This window comes from Lissotriton vulgaris, chromosome 1_1 (assembly GCF_964263255.1).
Source record: "Lissotriton vulgaris chromosome 1_1, aLisVul1.2, whole genome shotgun sequence".
Classification (NCBI taxonomy): Eukaryota; Metazoa; Chordata; class Amphibia; order Caudata; family Salamandridae; genus Lissotriton; species Lissotriton vulgaris.
Window position 1 is genome coordinate 1559845246 of NC_141685.1, and position 18591 is coordinate 1559863836.

Below are 18591 nucleotides of genomic sequence, written 5' to 3' on the forward strand. Positions count from 1 at the left end.
GGCCTAATCGGTGTGGAGCATTCCATTAAAAATCAGACCTTGCTCCGGCACTGCAACAGTGAATAAAAATTCAGCCTTACTCACGGGCTTTGACAGAATATACTGGGAGGGTGTATGGCCTCTTACTGGGCTACTCTTGGGCTGTGAATGGGCCACCTCTATGGTTCTCCTGGAGAGCCTACAGCAAGGTTTTTCAAACTGGGTGCGGGCCCCCCGAGAGGGGCCTCAGGTGATCCCAGGGAGGGGCTCCAGGCACTGGCCAAAAGAAGCATTATGCTCTGCAATGGGCCTTCACTCACATCTTTTGTCATTTATATCCTAGCTGGGAGTATGTGTCAAAAAGGAAGGGACTCCACATTTTCTTCCAAACCCACGGACTGTGGATACTTTTAATACATACAATTTAATAGAATAAAGATGAAAAGTTCTGAGGGGTGCCCGATGAATTTATTCCACAGGGGGAAGAGGGGGCATTAAAAAGTTTGAAGACCACTGGCCTTCACAATATGCAGATGAAGTCCAGAGAAAAGTCACTGCCCCCAGGGCTTCAAAGGGGCCGTGCAACCTATGTCTGTGGAAGGAGTCCTTTTGCTCCCTTTCTGCCCAGACATTTTTATCCATTCGATCAGCCAGCAGAAAGGTCTGTGAGGCAGAAATTCGGTCCCATCTACCATTTCTCCCACCTAGCAGGGCAAAAGGGAATTATTAGTTGTAATCTCGCTCCGACCGTGCAATTGAGCGGTGTTTGACGTGGAACATTAGGTCACTTGCTTCTTCCATGTTACTAGGGTTTGGTATTCCAGAGGGACCAATCAAAGACAGCCATCAATAGGCCTACGCTTTGTCTTAATTCTGAATATTTTTTGGTCACATATATGTAAACACTTCAGAGATTTCTTGTAAAATGCACCTGATGGGTGGGTTGTCCTACCCATGGCTAACCAGCCATGATGAAGAGGAGCATTTTAGTGCCTCTCGTTCAACTCCATTGAGCTCATCTGTCCTTGCATGTGTATAGCACACCAACTAGTGGCCCTATGCAATTTTCTACAGGTACTGCATGCACATAATAGTTTTGTTTACAGTAATTTAGCAGTAATAAAAGAGAATAACCAAATCCTAACTTTGTTTTGAAGTTCTTTGTTTATTTTTTTCTGCTAGCTGTTCCCTTCAAGAAAAGTTCGATGCAAGGAAAATGCCCCGTCTGGATCATTCTTTGCTCGTGACAACACCGCCAACTTTCTTCGCTGGTGCAGATACGTCGGCGTTGATGAAACCTATCTTTTTGAATCTGAAGGTTTAGGTATTTTCTCATAATCTAATCTTTTGTTGTCAAGTAGTCCTAATTTTCTTTTATTTTCAGATATAGTCTCCTCTCTCTCGATATATATATATATATATATATATATATATATATATATATATATATATATATATATATATATATATATATATAATTAGCAATTAAGATTTTCAGCTTGGCATACACTTGATGTTTTGTTTATCAAGGAACACCATTCGGGGTCACCGATAGATAGCGATAATACCATGGGGGAAGGTCCATTCACTCATGTTGTGGTGGTGTCACTAGCTGTTTGGAAAAGCACATCTTGTGTATCTTTGTTTGATGTCCTTTGCCCTGCTCAACGGGATTGTTAAAAAGCAAGAGAGGCGGAGTTGTTAATGCATCCATATGTTCAGCCTGAGCCTTGGGACTGGCAGCTGTCCCATTGTGCTGTGAGTCTGGGTTAATTGACAGCTCATTAAGGAGATTTGTCTGCTTCACATACATCTAAGAGTTATTTTAGTTTGCTTCACTGCCTGCTTTGAATACTTGAAAGAGGAGATGACGCCCATGCAGTTCAGCTTTCTTTTCAGTGACATTTGGGTTACTGGTTAACTGGTAATGATTAATACTGGTAAACGTTGTTAAAACTGAAACTTGGAACATTATATGTATACCTTCTTACCTACTATCTTGAGATGCCCAATGTGTTGGGAATCAGAAAGTCAAATTATTCCTGTTGTTTACATTAGGGATGCTCGTTCTCTACTCTGAGTGTGTTTGCTGCGCCCCCCATAGAGACACATGCATTTTTTATGACAATTAATCCATTCCTAAAACAAATCTGTCCTCAATGGCTTTTCTCTCAGGTCTTGTAGAAGTTTCCATCTTCGTTTTTTCTTTGACCTTCTGAATAGAGAAGCATTACGCTGAGTGTCTGGACCCCTTTGGAGTCCCATGATATTGGACATTGTCTTTCAAATCTATTTTATTGAAAATGTAGAACGAAGCAATAAAATACAACCATCAAAATGGAGGGAGGGCAGGGAAAAAGAAACAAGAAAAGTAAGAAGAAAAGGAAAAGAAGAGGGGGGAGAAAGAGAATGGAGGAGATGGCAAGGGAGAAGACGTTAGAAAAAACACCGCATTGGAGTCTCAAAAATATCGACAGGTTAATGCAAGGGTACAAAACAGATGCACATCACTAATCTTTGACATAGTGAGGGACAGTGTTCTGGATGAAGAGCCATTAAACACATGAGATGGGGCAAGATTTGTCGAACCAAGGGGGGAGAGAGACATTACAGAGAGCGGGGCGGGTACAACGTTTCACAATAAGTAACAAAGCGCTTGCAGATGGAAGAACCAAGTAGGGAGAGGAACACGAGGGAGGTCATGGTGATGCATGTGACCAATACCATGCAGAGGAGTGATTACGTAGTATCCCTGTTGGGGCCCCAGAGTCTATTCGCGTAGAGGGGAGTATATTGTCCTCAGAAAGGTATAAGGCCCAAAGCCTCGAGGGCTGAAGGTGTGCGTGATCAAGTTTGCAGAAATAATAGATCAGTGGTTGCCAAGTGTTTGTAAATGTAGTCTTGCTGGACTGGAGCCTCGCCGTAAGTAGCTTCATAGCCATAGTATGCCACAGACGAGTGAACCAAACAGTCGCAGAGGGTGTTTCAGCCTTCTTCCAATATAACACTATTGTTTGTTTAACTGCGCCAAGCATATGTAAAATTAGGCGCCAGTCTCTGTGTCATGGCGAGAAGGTTTTCAGGTTTAAGTCCAAGGATAAGTTAATTCGGAGTTTCAGGTAGGGGGTAGCCAATCACCTGTTTAATGTGGCTAAGAACCTCGTTCCAATAAGTGGCCAGTAACGGGCAATGCCACCAGATGTGGAGGAACTCCCCAGTAGCGCTCGTACAACGCCAGCTAATAGGGGAGGAATTGGGGAACATTTTATGCAACACAAACGCAAAGACCTGTTCATCCAAGGATCCTCTTCTTGAGGGTATTCATATAAGTGGAGACAGTGGTTCCATCACTCTTTTTCCCTACTACTCCTCACTTTTATCAGAGGTAGTGTCCTTCCACTTTGCTGCCTGAATTTTATAAAAAAAATGTTTGCAAATGACAGTCAGTACCCACATACCCCCTATATATATAAATATATATATATAGGGGTGTAGCTTTAATAGTGTATCTAACACAGGTTACCTCAATCTATGTGTTACCTTTACAAAAAAATTTGAAAGGACAAGATGGCACCTCACGTGCACACCACCAGTCGAGCTTTCTGATTGGTACTCACCAGCTATGCTCACTTTTCTCATCATTGGTACCCACCTTGCCTTGAAATAAAGATGTGTCCCAAAAATTAGTGCAAAACATTATAATACCATTGTGATGTGTACGTCACGACTACCACAAGGACGAGACCCTGTGAAAATGAAACTGATGTAAGTAGCACAATTACCAACTTTATTCTTCACTTGTGAACTTATTCAAAATTTAAAACCGGCTGCATTTGCGGAGACCACTTTATTACTCCGCCAACATGTTTCATTGCCAACATTCCTTCAAGGCAATTTCGACAGGGCAGGGTCATCAATCACCAATCTTGAACACTGGTGTTGTTCTATAAAATGACTGTCAGATGCAAAAAGAAACCTGGCCTGGTTACTCAAACAAAATTCTCACTCCCCAGAATTCAACACACATCACTGTTGGTAATGACAGTAATTATCTTTACCATGTAGGTGTCCGAGTCACTCGTACCAGCTCTCCACTCCATTGCACTAAAGTAAACTCCAGACGTGAGTTCCTCTTTTAGGGGTGTACTCTACTGTAGTACAAATTCTAAACACAAAGGAAAACAGGCTGATTATTCACACTCCTTTCTTTTCATTTCCTAATCATCGTAGTAACTGCCCCCACGTCTTAACTTAACCGCCTTAACAATAAGTATCCCATCTTGGCATCGCCTTTAAATAGGCTATCCTCAACGTTTCCAACCAACCTTGTCATGTCGATAACTCACTCTGAACCTCAAACGCACCACTAGCAGCCTTACCTCCTTCATTAACAAGGAGCGCGTTCCATCATCCTTTGCTCCCGGTGGAGAAATGCTGCAGTTTAAAAACACACAACCGGCTTTGTCTCGCGTCACAATTATTATGTCATTTGACTGTTATCTCACCCGTGGTGGCCATCTTAGAATTCGCATAGCGAAACCCGAGTGTCATTCAAACACACGTCCCATGGTTACTAAGCCGGGAGTTTTCTCTCTTATTTGCACCCAAAACATTGTGGCAGCTATAACCCTTTTTCCAATATGGTCCGAATTCTTTTACCCCTCATTTCCGATATTCACGAGTTATGCAATCTACTCTAGTAAAAAATCTGATATTTTTTTTTACAGAACCCACATAAATATCTTGAAGGATAAAAACACCTATATAGAGTACACCTACTGTTTGCCCTTTTCAAATAGGGGTCTACCTTCAACACACAACAGCCAACTCTTGTAATATGCTGAGGACTCCCTTTACATCATTAACTCTCGCAGTGCCCATTTTAGATAAGGAATGTTCTCTCAACAAACGTTATTGTTCCAATATGTTCATCATGCGTTCTCCTGTAGTGTGCTAGGGCTTCCCTTCACATCACAGCCTAAAGAACTAACAAGGACTACTCAATACGTACTGATAAAAAGGTTTCAGCCTCACGGACACCAACAAAACTGGACCTTTCAAAAATGGATCATACATGGCATGTTCACTTCTGACTTTATTCCATTCAATAAAATTGTTTAATCCAATTTGGTCAAATTTTTCTTGGAAAATCCAACGTGCCTCTTTAGTAGCCAAAACCTTATCTATAATGTAAGGGTCCCCAACCACTTTTTCTAACAACCATGTAAAGGAGTGCTTATATTTTTTGCAGTGTTGTACCAGTTTGGTTGAATGTTTGCCCGCTTTAATGGTACTCAAATGTTCCTGTACTCTCACTTTGATTTTACGTGTAGTGAGCCCTATATATTGCAGTCCACACTCGCACGTCAGTCTGTAAACAACATTCATTGTGTTACAGTTGCTAAGGTGGGTCAAATGCCATATTTTCCCAGAATTCAAGACCACATCCAAAGTCTGTCTTGTCAGATTACACACTGAACATGTACCACAAGAGTAATGTCCGGGAGGGATGGTGGTTTCTTTCTGAAGTGGTTTAGAGCGGGAATGCACCAGTTTATCCTTCAGGTTGCTTGATCTTTTAAAAGCATTCCTCGGAGGGCCCATTTTAAAATCGGTTGTAGACAGTATAGGGGGTATGTGGGCAATTCCGGCAGCAAAGTGGAAGGACACTACCTCTGATAAAAGTGAGGAGTGGTAGGGAAAAAGAGTGATGGAACCCCGCCTCCACTTATATGAATACCCTCAAGAAGAGGAGCCTTGGATGAACAGGTCTTTGCGTTTATGTTGTACATTGAGAGGAGGGCAACCTGTTTCTTTCTTTCCCTCTATAGCTCCTTATTGTTAGAACATGTTATGCAACCTGTGAGGGGTGTAATACCATTGTGTCATGACTTTATATGCAGATCCCCTTTGAGACATGCTACGGAGGACCCTTACAATGTCACGCCACAATTGCTCCCATTGTTTGTGGGAATTCATCAGGACTACCCGACTGCCATTGTGTCGGTTTTGGACATATCTGATAGAGACATCTAGCAGCAGATTCCTTAACTTAGAATATCCCCAGAGGTCAGACTGGATCCGGGAATGTTTTTGCAGCAGCACCTCTGCGTTCCGGAGGACGGTGCCACATGACCCCTCTCTGACGTCGTCCACGGACGTGATGTCAGTGAGGTCATATCAGTCCCTCCAGGTGCACTGATGTAAATCTCCTTCTTTTCCGCGTGCAACGCGGTTCCTCTGGCCTGTTTTCAGTCCCCTTTTGACGCTTCACATCAGGAACAGTGTGCAATGCCTTCGGGCTTTAAAACGTGTACCTCATATTCGCGGCAAATGTCCGCGACTGACCCACACCTTATCTGCATGTGGTGTCTGAGTGAACACCACGACTCAACTGATTGCGACGTCTGTCAAGTTCCGGTGTCATGACAATGAGAACCCGATCGATAGATCGGTCGCTCTCACGGAGCTCTGCCTGCCCCCCTGCGCCACGTGCACGCGAAAGGAAACGCCAGTTCCACATAAGCAAGCCCACATCATACGCTCGGTGTCATCGCACCATGAGCAGATACACACACGCGCCAAGGCCGCTGATTAACTCGCGGGCCGTTGAACAAGTCGGAGACCGTCCCTCATTTATTTATTTATTTATTTTTAGAGTTTTATATAGCGCGAACTTGAACCGATTAGGTTATCAGAGCGCTTTACATAGCACCAGTTCCGTTACATGTTATCAAAGTATTTTACATAGAATCAGTTACAAATACATAAAGAACAACATTACTTTTTGTTCTAAAGAATAGGGTATCTCTTCACACGAGGGAAGGTATACACCTGGCTTTACTCCGACAGTCACACAGGCAGCTAGTCGTTAAAGCTAAATCTCTAAACACAGGGAGGGGATACACTTGGATAGATCTAGTGAATAGGGTATCTCTTCACACAAAGGGAAGGTATACACCTGGCTATACTCCGACAGTCACACAGGCAACTAGTCGTTAAAGCTATATCTCTAAACACAGGGAGGGGATACACTTGGATACAATCTATAAATCACATAGGATCCTAGTCATTAGAGTTATCTTCAGTCTACACAGGAGGGATATGATTGGGAATACTCTAAGGGTCACAGAGGGGTAGTAGAGAGTATAAAGGTCCACAGCACACACTAGTGATAAGCGTCAACTAAATACACAAAGGAGGGTGCAGTGTGCCTAAATGTACCGAATACAAGTAGATGTATGGTCAGAATACTGGAGAAAAAAACAAAAACGACAGTAGGTTACATGAATCTCAGGTGACATTAGAGCGTAATCAGGAGATATATGCGGTAGCAAGTGTTGCAGTACAGGAGTTAAATGCACCAGGTGACACTAATGTGCACCCATAGGTAAATATGAGGTAGCAGTCGGTACTTTATACGTTATAATCCCAATACACAGAAACAGATAGTTGTAGACTATGAGCACCTAAAATATATGAGGTAGCAATCGGTGCATTACAGGTAAAAACAGGATATAATACCAATACGTAAGACCACATAATTGTAAACTGTGGGCACCCCGGAATATATGAGGAAGCAGTCGGTGCGTTACAGGTAAGAAGCAATTTCATAACAGGTTATAGGGCCAGTACATAGAGAAACAAATAGTTGTACATTGTAATCATCCAAGAATATATGTTGTAGCAGTCGGTGCATTACAGGTAAAGAACAGTTGCATAAACACATAGATGTAGAAAAGCTGCAATAAAAGGCAGACACTATCACAAGATACAGGCAAGTAAGGAGCGCGGTAGTAGAACTTAGACTATGTGTCTGGTCTCAGCTCTTGCTCCAATAGTGAGATTGAACTAGTCCATGATGGCCGCCACTGCGAAAGATCAGTCTAAAATGGCCGCCAAGAAGGGGAATCATAGTCCTCTGTTTGTTGTTATTGCTTTGGACCTGTGTGGAGGAGATATGCCGAGGAGCCTCGTGGGCCTCTGGAGGTACCGGCAGAGATTTATGGTTTCAGTTAGTGACCCATGCCCTTGTGAACAATGGCGGTCTAAAAATGTGAAATGAGTGGAGTAAATAAAGAACCTTATGGTAATTTTCAGCTCAGTGGCGCCTTTGAGCTTAGAATGCAGTATTGCCGATATCACATTTTGCAGGGTCTATTCAAGAGGTGAAGTAGGATGCGGTGAGTTACTGGCAGGCTGCGTGCTAGCCCCCATGCCCGATCCTCGGTCCCCGCCAGCACCGCAAGAAGGCTGTTGGTCCGCAGGTCTGCTCCGCATCACTGATATCCTTATCTTATCTTCCTTATTAGGAAGATGTGTGGCCTCCGGGAGACACGAGCAGCCCATTCAGCACCGGAGCCATTGGTGCCATGCTGCAGGGGGGGAGGGGTGAGCGATCCAGGAGATCCAGCTCCTGCTGCAGGACCACGGGGCAAAACTGAAGTGGCAGAGGCCCCCAAAGCAACAGCAGGACGGGTGGCAGGCCCGACAGCCAGGAAGAGGGCCGCAGGAGAGTCAAGAGGCTGGGGGGAAGTTGGGGCGAGCCAGAAGAAGCGGCGATCGCCATCCGATGGTCGCCGCCGGCCGCCATCTTGAAGTCAGGCAGGCGCTGGGAGGATTCCCTCGCTGGGGGACACCGCCGAGTTGGGGCTAGACGGAGCCAGGACCCGTCGGCTGCTGCGACAATTGGTGCGAGACTGGGCAAGCCGGGGGAGCGCAGGTCACAATCCTACCTCCCAGCGGCGGCCGCAGACGGCGGAGTCCACGGCGAGATGCCGCCCGCCATTTTGAGCGCCACCGCACCTCTCCTCCTTTTCCTCGGGAGACCGGACCCGTCCGCCAAGCCAGGAGCGACTGCCGCAAATGCCCCAATGCCCCAATTGCTCCTCCACATGTGAGTAACAAGGGGGGATCCGAAGAAGGGCCAGATCAGCCCAGAGCCGGGTTCGTGCAGCTCGTGACCCGGGAGCCGAGGCGATCCATGTCCGCTCGGCTCCCGGCTCCTCCTCACCAAGGACAAAGTGAGTAAAGAAGCTCCGTGGCCAAATGTTTTCTTTTATTTCTCGTGCCATATAAGATTAATTACTGATGGCTAATGCGCATCCCTCCCCCCGTCTCAGCAGCCCTCGGAATCCTAGAGGCCAGCTCATTAACACGGACAAATGCAGGGCATCGCAAGAGCCCGTTTTTAAACAAAAGAGCCAGCAATTCACCTCACAACGAGGTAAGAGATTCCACAAATATCCGCCTACATGTGTAAATATCATGCATAAAAGCCAAAGTAACAGTATCTTCCTCCTTTTTGTACTTAACCAGGGTCCTCACGTGAGTCACCTTAATTCCTTTTCACCACCCTGGTGTCACATCACTCTTAAGCTGCGCTACATAACTACAGGTATATGCCTCTCATTATATCTGGATCGAGTTTCTCGCATATGTGCCAATAATATGGGCCTAATGCTAATTCAAATTTTATTCGCTATAGATGTCCCTACACTAACAGTCCTGAAGAGACCCCTCACACATAGTGGGTCGAAACGTCGTCGGCAACCTAACGGATCAGACCTAATCACAGCCAGTGTAATCATACACTGTGGCTGCTAACAAAAGAAATAATTGAATGGTCGATTTCTGTTTTCATGAAAACCATACATTGCACATTGTAAATAGTCACAAATGTTCTTTGTTTTCATATTTCACTTCGGGGCACAATGCACATAGTGTAGTGCTTTTTTAATGTAAAAAAAGTGGTTTATACTATTGAGCTGTATATATTAAATCATCCAGGAATCAAACTGTGTAGATTTTCCCTTCTGCCCTCTGATGTTACTAGGGTCTTTACAAAATATATCGCCATTGTGCTTACCTGTTATCATAACTATTTTTGTATTAGCCACTAGAACCGCTGTTTTTCTATATAAACCCAATACCCTGGTTCCAAGTGAGTAGGGTTTCCCCTGTCCTTAGTTGTGACTTTTCGTGCGGTGGATGCACCGCGAGGGACTTATCCAATACCCGTATTCTTTCCTCTGTACCCTATCCTCAATAGGGTTTTACGTCCTGATAAAGGCTATAATGTCAGAGGATGAAGAACCTCTCTACACAGAAGATTATATCGCCAAAATAACCAGTGGTCCCTCACTTTTTTCAGCACATCCTTTACCTCATAGCAACCCTAGGCAACAGAAACTTGAGAAGGCAAAACAGAAGCATGCCAGAACAGAGCTTCACGCTCGAATGTTAACAGAATACCTCAAAGCTGGCATCATCCCACAAGGGCTACAAATAAGAAACGTCCCTGGAATTTTCAGGGAAGACCCCAAATTCAAAGGCAAATTTAGCAACATCTCGACCACCTGCTTGCGCCACTGGATGGTGCTGTGCGTTAAAACAGCCCTAGAACACGCAAAGGCTGAATTAAAGGAAATTGAAGAACTTGAGAAAGAATTACTAGGCAGCGACGCCATAACTGACTCCAAGATACTACTATACAAACTCAACAAAACCATTGAATTCTAAAAAGGAATTTATCCGATCAGAGCTGGACAATGCAAAAAACAGACCACGAAAACTCTTTGAAATTCTTAAACAACAATCAAATAGACTAGCCAAATCCTCCCAAGAGAACACTATTACTCCGTTAGGCTGTGAAGAATTCTCCACATTTTTTTACAGAGAAGGCAAAAGCGCTGGAAGAAGAGCTCACAAATGCGGCGACTAACCTCACTATACATTCTTTGCCCCCGAACGATGACATTCAGCCATTAGAATGTACCAAGACAAAAAACGAAGCAAACTGGGACACATTCAAACTATACGATCAGTATAAGATCACCAAAACGCTGTCGGAAATTAAACCTAACAACCACTACCAAGACCCTCTACCCGGAAAATGTTTAAGAGATATCGGCCACACTCTGGTCCCAATATGGACCAAAATAATCAATGCATCACTATCGCAAGGGATCCTCCCTGACTGCCTGAAAACAGGTCAAGTGGTTCCCATAATCAAAAAACCGACAGCGGATGCAACAGATCCGAATAACTTTCGTCCAGTGACTAACATCCCTCTACTGGCCAAACTAATCGAGAAATGTGTGCAGGGTCAACTAAGCCAACACATCACCAAGTTCTCCTTACTAGACGACTGCCAATCAGGATTCAGAGCAGGACATAGCACGGAAACGGCTATACTACATATTGTGGGCGACGCGCTACAAGCCCTAGACCAAAATCGTGCCTGCCTACTGATTCTCCTAGACCTGTCATCTGCATTTGACACGGTAAATCACGAAGCCTTACTGGCCAGACTTCGAGATAGGATGGGACTAACTGGAAATGTGCTGAAATGGTTTGGCTCTTTCCTTCGGAACAGGACACAAAGATTCCTGGTCAATCATTCTACCTCAACTCCATGTCCCAACGACACTTTCTCCAGACCTGTTTAACTTGTATGTCGAACCACTCACAGAAATTCTCTGAGAAACACAGATATCCTACCACATGTATGCGGATGATACGCAAATTTACATAAAGGTCGCCTCCGTTGAAGACATTGATCGGATGAACGAGTCCTTAGGAAAGGCACTGCAATGGTTATCCACCAATCACTTGAAGCTAAATGCTCACAAAACAGAGTTCCTACTAATTTCACCACCAAGGTGCCACTCGGAAAGTAGGGAATGGACCAAACTAGTGACTGCTCTAAACTGCACCCCAACACTAGTCGAATCGGCTAAATCGCTTGGAATCACCCTAGACGAGAACCTCGACATGAAAGCACACATTAATGCAATGGCTAAAAGTGCCCGCTTCCACCTTAACTACTTAAGGAAAATGAAACCTTTCATCCCTGAAGCTGACCTAAAATTAGCAATCCAATCTCTTGTTATCTCCAGGATCGAATACGGATGCTCCACCTTAGCAGGATTACCAAAAATGTCAACAGCTCCGCTAAAAGCCTGCCTCAACGCAGCGGCAAGACTTATCACAGGATCAAGGAAATTTGATCATATATCCCCTCACTTGAAAGCTTTAAACTGGCTACCTTATGAAGCCAGAATCCAAATGAAGTTAGCATGTATCACCCATAAAGCGATACACTTCAACACTCCTAGATATCTAGCCAAGAAAATTAAGATATCGGGAGGTGACAGACCAAGTCGGAGTGCCGCTGAATTGCTATTGCGGCCAGCCAGGTTCCGAAAGAAAAAGACTTACAACAGAGCGTTCTCTGGAGCTGCCCCTAGAATCTGGAATTCTCTTCCTCCAAACATTAGGAAGATTCGCAACATTGCATCATTCAAGCGGGAAGTGAAGAGCCACATGATGTGCAAATACCTTGCATAGATACACTATCCGGATCTAGGGCTGCTCTCAGAAGGATAAGCGCCAACTTGAATAAGATGAAAGCTAATTTGACTCAAGACTGGCGCTTTATATAAGACGCAGATGTACCCTTACCTAATGCCCAGATGGGCAATGTGATAACATATCTGTATCTCACAGCCTAAACCTAATAATATATCTTATCTCACAGCCTAAGCCTTACCCTCTCCTACCTCAGTTTTGTGGGGGTATGTGGCTTATGATATCAGCTTAGCCTTACCACACGAATGGACAATTTAACGCGAACTGCATGGTGACTTGTGTTTCTCATATACACTGTCTCACACTAGTCATAGCCACACTACTATCTACCTCTTAACGGCTTTGGTCTTAGAAAGGTTAACATTTTTCTAAGCCTAAACCTTACCATCGCCTACCTCACTTGGGCGGTACACATGGCATATGATATAAGCTTAGCCTTACCCCACCTCTTAATGCGAATTGCACTTGTGTTTCTGTTTGCATATACTTTGTTTCACACAATCATAGTCATTCTATTATCTACCTCATATCTGTTAATTTCTTGTAATGTCAACACTTATGTTAGTTAACCTATTAATGCGAATTTCACTTGTGTTTTTATCTGCATTTATATCGTCTCACACAATCATATTCATTCTATTATCTACCTCATATCTGTTGTTTATTATAATGTCATCACTTATGTTAGTTAACCTATTCCGATGTCAAGCGCTCTGATACCCACGGGTCTTGTTCGCGCTATATAAAACTCTACAATAAATAAATAAATAAATAAATTGAAGAGTTTAACACCTTCGAATTCAAGAAAAAGGTAGATAAAGTGGGCAAAGACATCAAGAACTACTCGAAGGAAAGGGCTTATCCCTACCTGAGAGAAGATTATTACATCACCATAGGCAATCAAAACAGACAAAACACGTGGGGTAGATTCCGAAGAAATCAGCCAGTCACATTCTCTGAGTCGTCGGGAGGCTCAGACGACTCTGAAACCCAAGCAGGCCCCAGCAGAATAGACCCCCACCCTGGTCAACCTTCTTCTTTTTTAAAAAGAGGAGGCAACGCCAAGAGTAAATCATGTTATCAGCATCTAGGGGAACGCCAAACCCGTCGGAAACACTATCAATGGGGCCCTCAACCATACTAGCACAAAACAATGACCAGATAGAAACCATACCAATCTTTAACTTATCACAGCATATAATGTCATCTGCAGAAATCTCTCTACTCAGTAAGGGACTCTCATTTGTAATAACAGAAAGAACAAACTTCTTCACACTAAAAACAGAGATCTTCCAATTCTTTAGGAAGATAAAGCTTAGACTCTATTTTAGAGACAAAGAACCCCTCCAAAAAGACTCCTGCACAGGACTAAGACCTCCATCTACATTCTACCCCATGGATGGGATGATGCCACCAGAGCTACTAGCCTTTGAAAGACTAATCCTACAAGGCATAGACAATATGAAATCTACAAGATCTTACGTCCCCTACAATATCACACTTCAAGAACGCCAGTGATTAATGGCTCTAAAAAACGATGAGTCCATTATTCTTAAGCCAGCAGACAAAGGAGGCGGGATAGTAGTCCAAGACCTTACAGTCTATGAGGAAGAAATCAAAAACCAGATCAATTAGACTAAACACTATAAAAAATCTCAATGGCAATCCACTTCCAAAGATTCGCCAAGACATTCTACATATTACTACTAAAGCTAAAGATGAGGGTTACATCACACAATAAGAATTTGTATTCCTGAACACTAGCAATCCAAGGACCCCAGTGCTCTATATAATACCTAAAATACACAAGAGCACAACCAATCCACCTGGCCGTCCAATGCTCTCAGGATGCGGTTCAGTGTAGGAACCATTAGGCTCCTACATAGATTTTTTCATAAGAGATTTTGTACCCATACAGGACACCTATGTAAAAGACACGATGTACATGATTAATTTAGTAGATGGTATGGCTTTTGATCAAGGAAGCGACTTACTAGCTACCCTTGATATAAGCTCCCTTTATACCAATATACCACAAGAAGAGAGCATTCAAGCAATTTAAAATCTCCTAGAAAAAAGACCTAGGCCAACACAAGTACCTACCAACTTCATCATTAGCCTTCTTCGCATTGCCCTCCAATGCAACTATTTCATCTCATGTTGTAACTACTACGAACAGTGCTCGGGCTCGAGCATGGGAGCAATGTTTGCTCCAAACCTAGCCAATATATATATGGATCACATTGAACACAAGTTCATTCTCACGGATAACAATAGATACCGCTCCAACATTAAATGTTGGAAACGATATATAGACGATATCTTCGTCATTTGGCGAGGTACAGGCAGTGATTTTCAACATTGTGTTGCCCATTTGAATGCAATACAAAAAAATCTTACATTTACATCAACCAAACATGAATCAGCAATAGCATTTCTAGACCTTAAAATCAACCATGAGAATAGCGCTCTCTACACCTCTCTCCACAGAAAAACAACAGAAAGGAACACGCTACTGTCCTTTCGTAGTCATCACCCACGGGCTCTAAGAGACGGACTCCCATCCGGGCAGTTTCTTAGACTCCATCGTAACTGCACATACAAAGCAGATTAAATGCAAGAAGCAAAAATACTAAGACTCAAACTAGTTTCTAGAGGATACCCCAACAGACTAGTTAAGATATCACTCAAGAGGGCCTGGCATTGCCCAAGAGATGAACTACTCAAAACTAAAGAAAAGTATAGATAAGGTTGTGTGTGTCACCACCTTCAGTAACCACACAAATTAAATACGCAATCTTATCACAAAAAACTGGGGCATTATAAAAAGTATAGACCCTACTTTTGAACCACCTCTGTTTGCTTACAAAAGAGGAAAAAACATAAAGGATCATTTGGTAAGATCAGCCACTGACCGAAAATACTCAATACACGATACTCTCACAAACGCATGGGGCTTACCCAAAATCAGGGGCCACCATAAATGCGGGAATTGTGTTTCCTGTGAATTTACATTCAATACCACTGTGTTTGAACATGCCAACATAAAACACATGTTGGATGGTTTCTCCAACTGCAACACGCGCAACGTGGTATACTGTATCTGGTGCCCGTGCAAACTTCCCTACATAGGTCAAACGCAACAACCCATTAAGGCTAGAATCAGCCAACACCACGGCAGAATCCAGAGGTCTGTCCCCAATGCACCACTGGTATCTCACTACAATGAAAGAACCACACCGCTGACGAAATAAAGTGGCAAGTGATAGAAATTGCCACCATACCAGAGAGGTGGAGACTTAGCCAGCATACTCAAATGCATAGAGGGCAGATGGATAGACAAAGTCAATTCAATTGAGGAAAGATTGAATACAGCTGAAGAATGGAGAGGCTATGTATCTACATTACACTAACACCGCTATTACATAAACTTGTTACTTTCTCACAGCACTCTACACCGATACGCACAGATAGATTAGTTACTCAAGGAACACAGTTTATGATAGTACCTACACAGCTCACAATAATCAGGACACACTCTGACCAACAAGGGGTGAGTCACCGCTAGCTATCAAATTCTGATAGAATGGGAGCGCGGTATGCACTACGTGCTCGCGACGGTGCATCAAATGTAAGGCCTTAAAATACCAGAATGTACAAATATAACCGTACATGCAAACAAGTCAAATTCAATCGAATACAGAATGTTCGGAATGAGTTATACCAGAATAACTCTGTTTATAAATAACATGCTATGTATAATGACAACAGTGTAGCACCTTTCACTGTATATGTCATAAACATTAGATTGTATTACATGCTGCTCCTCGTACCCGTGACAGAGCATCGTATGTATTGCATAAATATGCTAAACTGTGCAAATGCAAGTCCACATGTATTATCTTTTATGCCATGTAATCCGCACCTCATGGGCCATACAAGAATGAGATTGTTTATGGATCGTATATAATGGAGCTTTACCGTCACAATTTGTACAAAACATAATGCAATGACACGGTTTATTGTTTGTTATAATGGTCACAATGCATAACATGCAATATGTAATACTTTGCCACATATAATATTAACCAATAGCACACACACTAGATCAGTGACGTGAAGGGATGAGCAGCACGTCCCTGCTCGTCGATAAGATTGCATCCGCATTCTAACAGGCCTGTGCTCGTTGTCATGACAATGAGAACCCGATCGATAGATCAGTCGCACTCACGGAGCTCTGCGTGCGTCACGTGCACGCCGGAGGAAACGCCAGTTCCACATAAGCAGGCCCACATCATACGCTCTGTGTCATCGCACCATGAGCAGATACACACACACCAAGACCGCCGATTAACTCGCGGGCCTTTGAACAAGTCGGAGACCGTTCCGCATTGAAGGACAAAGTAAGTAAACAAGCTCCGTGGCCAAATGTTTTCTTTTACTTCTCGTGCCATGTAAGATTATTAGCTGTTGGCTAATGCGCATCCCTCCCCCCGTCTCAGCAGCCCTCGGAATCCTCGAGGCCAGCTCATTAACACGGATGAATGAAGGTCATCGCAAGAGCCCGTTTTTAAACAAAAGAGCCAGCAATTCACCTCACAGTGAGGTAAGAGATACCACAAATATCAGCATGCATGTGTAAATATCATGCATGAAAGCCTAAGTAATAGTTTCTTCCTCCTTTTTGTACTCCACCAGGAACCCGACCGGTTCCTCGCGTGAGTCACCTTAATTCCTTGTCACCACCCTGGGGTCACATCACTCTTAAGCTGCGCTACATAACTACAGGTATATGCCTCTCATTATATCTGGATCGAGATTCTCGCATATGTGCCACTAATATGGGCCTAATGCTAATTCTAAATTTATTCTCCATAGATGTCCCTACACTAATAGTCCCGAAGAGACCCCTCACACATAGTGGGTCGAAACGTCGTCGGCAACCTAACAGATCAGACCTAATCACAGCCAGTGTAATCATACACTGTGGCTAACAAAAGAAATAATTGAATGGTTGATTTCTGTTTTCATGAAAACCATACATTGCACATTGTAAATCGTCACAAATGTTCTTTGTTTTCATGTTTCACTTGGGGGCACAATGCACATAGTGTAGCGCTTTTTGAATGTAAAGAAAGTGTTTTTATACAATGGAACTATATATATATAATCATCCAAGAATCAAACTGTGTAGATTGTCCCTTCTGCCCTCTGATGTTATTAGGGTCTTTACAAAATAGATCGCCATTGTGCTTACCTGTTATCATAACTGTATTTGTATTAGCCACTAGAACCTCTGTTTTTCTATATAAACCCAATACCCTGGTTCCAAGTGAGTAGGGTTCCCCTGTCCTTAGTGAAATCCCGGTGGGAGCGCCGGATGAAGCTGCTTTGGGCTTGCCTGTCCCGGTCGGAGTCGTCACGGACTCCGGCCAACTCGGCGACAGTTCCCGGCGGCAGTGGGTTCCATTTGCGGCGTCAGTCGCCGTCTGGTTCCCGGGTGCGTCGTTCGCCCCTTCCGGGTAAGTAATGGCGCATGTTGCCGAGGTCCTTGACCTCCCTTTCTTCTGTTGTCGGGGGCACTAGTTCCCAGAATTCTCTGGACGTGCGCCCCTGGGAGTCGTCCCTCCCCTATCCGGCTTATCCTGTTGCAGGGGCGACTCCGACCCAAATGGAGGCCTATGCGGCGGCCCTACAGGCCTTCCTTGGGTCCCCTCCTCTCCCTCGGGCGTACTCAGAGCCTGCGCTACGTGCGGATCTCCGGCAGATTCGCCAGCAGGATCGCCCTCTGCGCCGACTGAGCCCCTTGCCTCTAGAGATGATGGAGATATGGCGGAGTTGGGGTGCGGCCCGGCTGGGTCCCCCTCTTTGACCCATAGCACCCCTAACGTGCCGCATATTCAAGTGGGGCTCACTGACACGTCGCAGGTGGTTGCTGGTGCTTGCAGCTTTGCTTAGAGCCCACCTCAGCCTTCCGGACAGGCGGCTACCTGTTCGGAGGCAGGGTCGGCGTCATAGACTTGCCTTCCCAGCTCCGACTCCATTCCTTACTTCGGAGTCAGAGCCTGTTGTTGTTGAGGCTGAGTCTGCCCGGGACCGACGCTCTAGGCTTGCCTCCCTGGCTCCGGCACCGTTCCCTTCTTTCCCTTCTTCGGAACTGGAGCCTGTTGTGGTTGAGGTCGAGTCAACCACGGACGAGGCCAAGTCGGTGCCGGACGGGGCAGGGTTGGCACCAACCGA

At 44.3% G+C, this 18591-nt stretch overlaps 1 protein-coding gene across 1 annotated transcript in view; it reads left to right on the forward strand.

The window, feature by feature from the left end:
• GAS2L3 (growth arrest specific 2 like 3) overlaps positions 1 to 18591 on the forward strand; it is a 234627-nt gene that overhangs the window by 136999 nt on the left and 79037 nt on the right. Inside the window, exon 6 of the mRNA XM_086918027.1 lies at positions 1162 to 1303. Coding sequence (XP_086774153.1) covers positions 1162 to 1303 — 142 coding nt within the window. The remainder of the gene's footprint in view (positions 1 to 1161; positions 1304 to 18591) is intronic.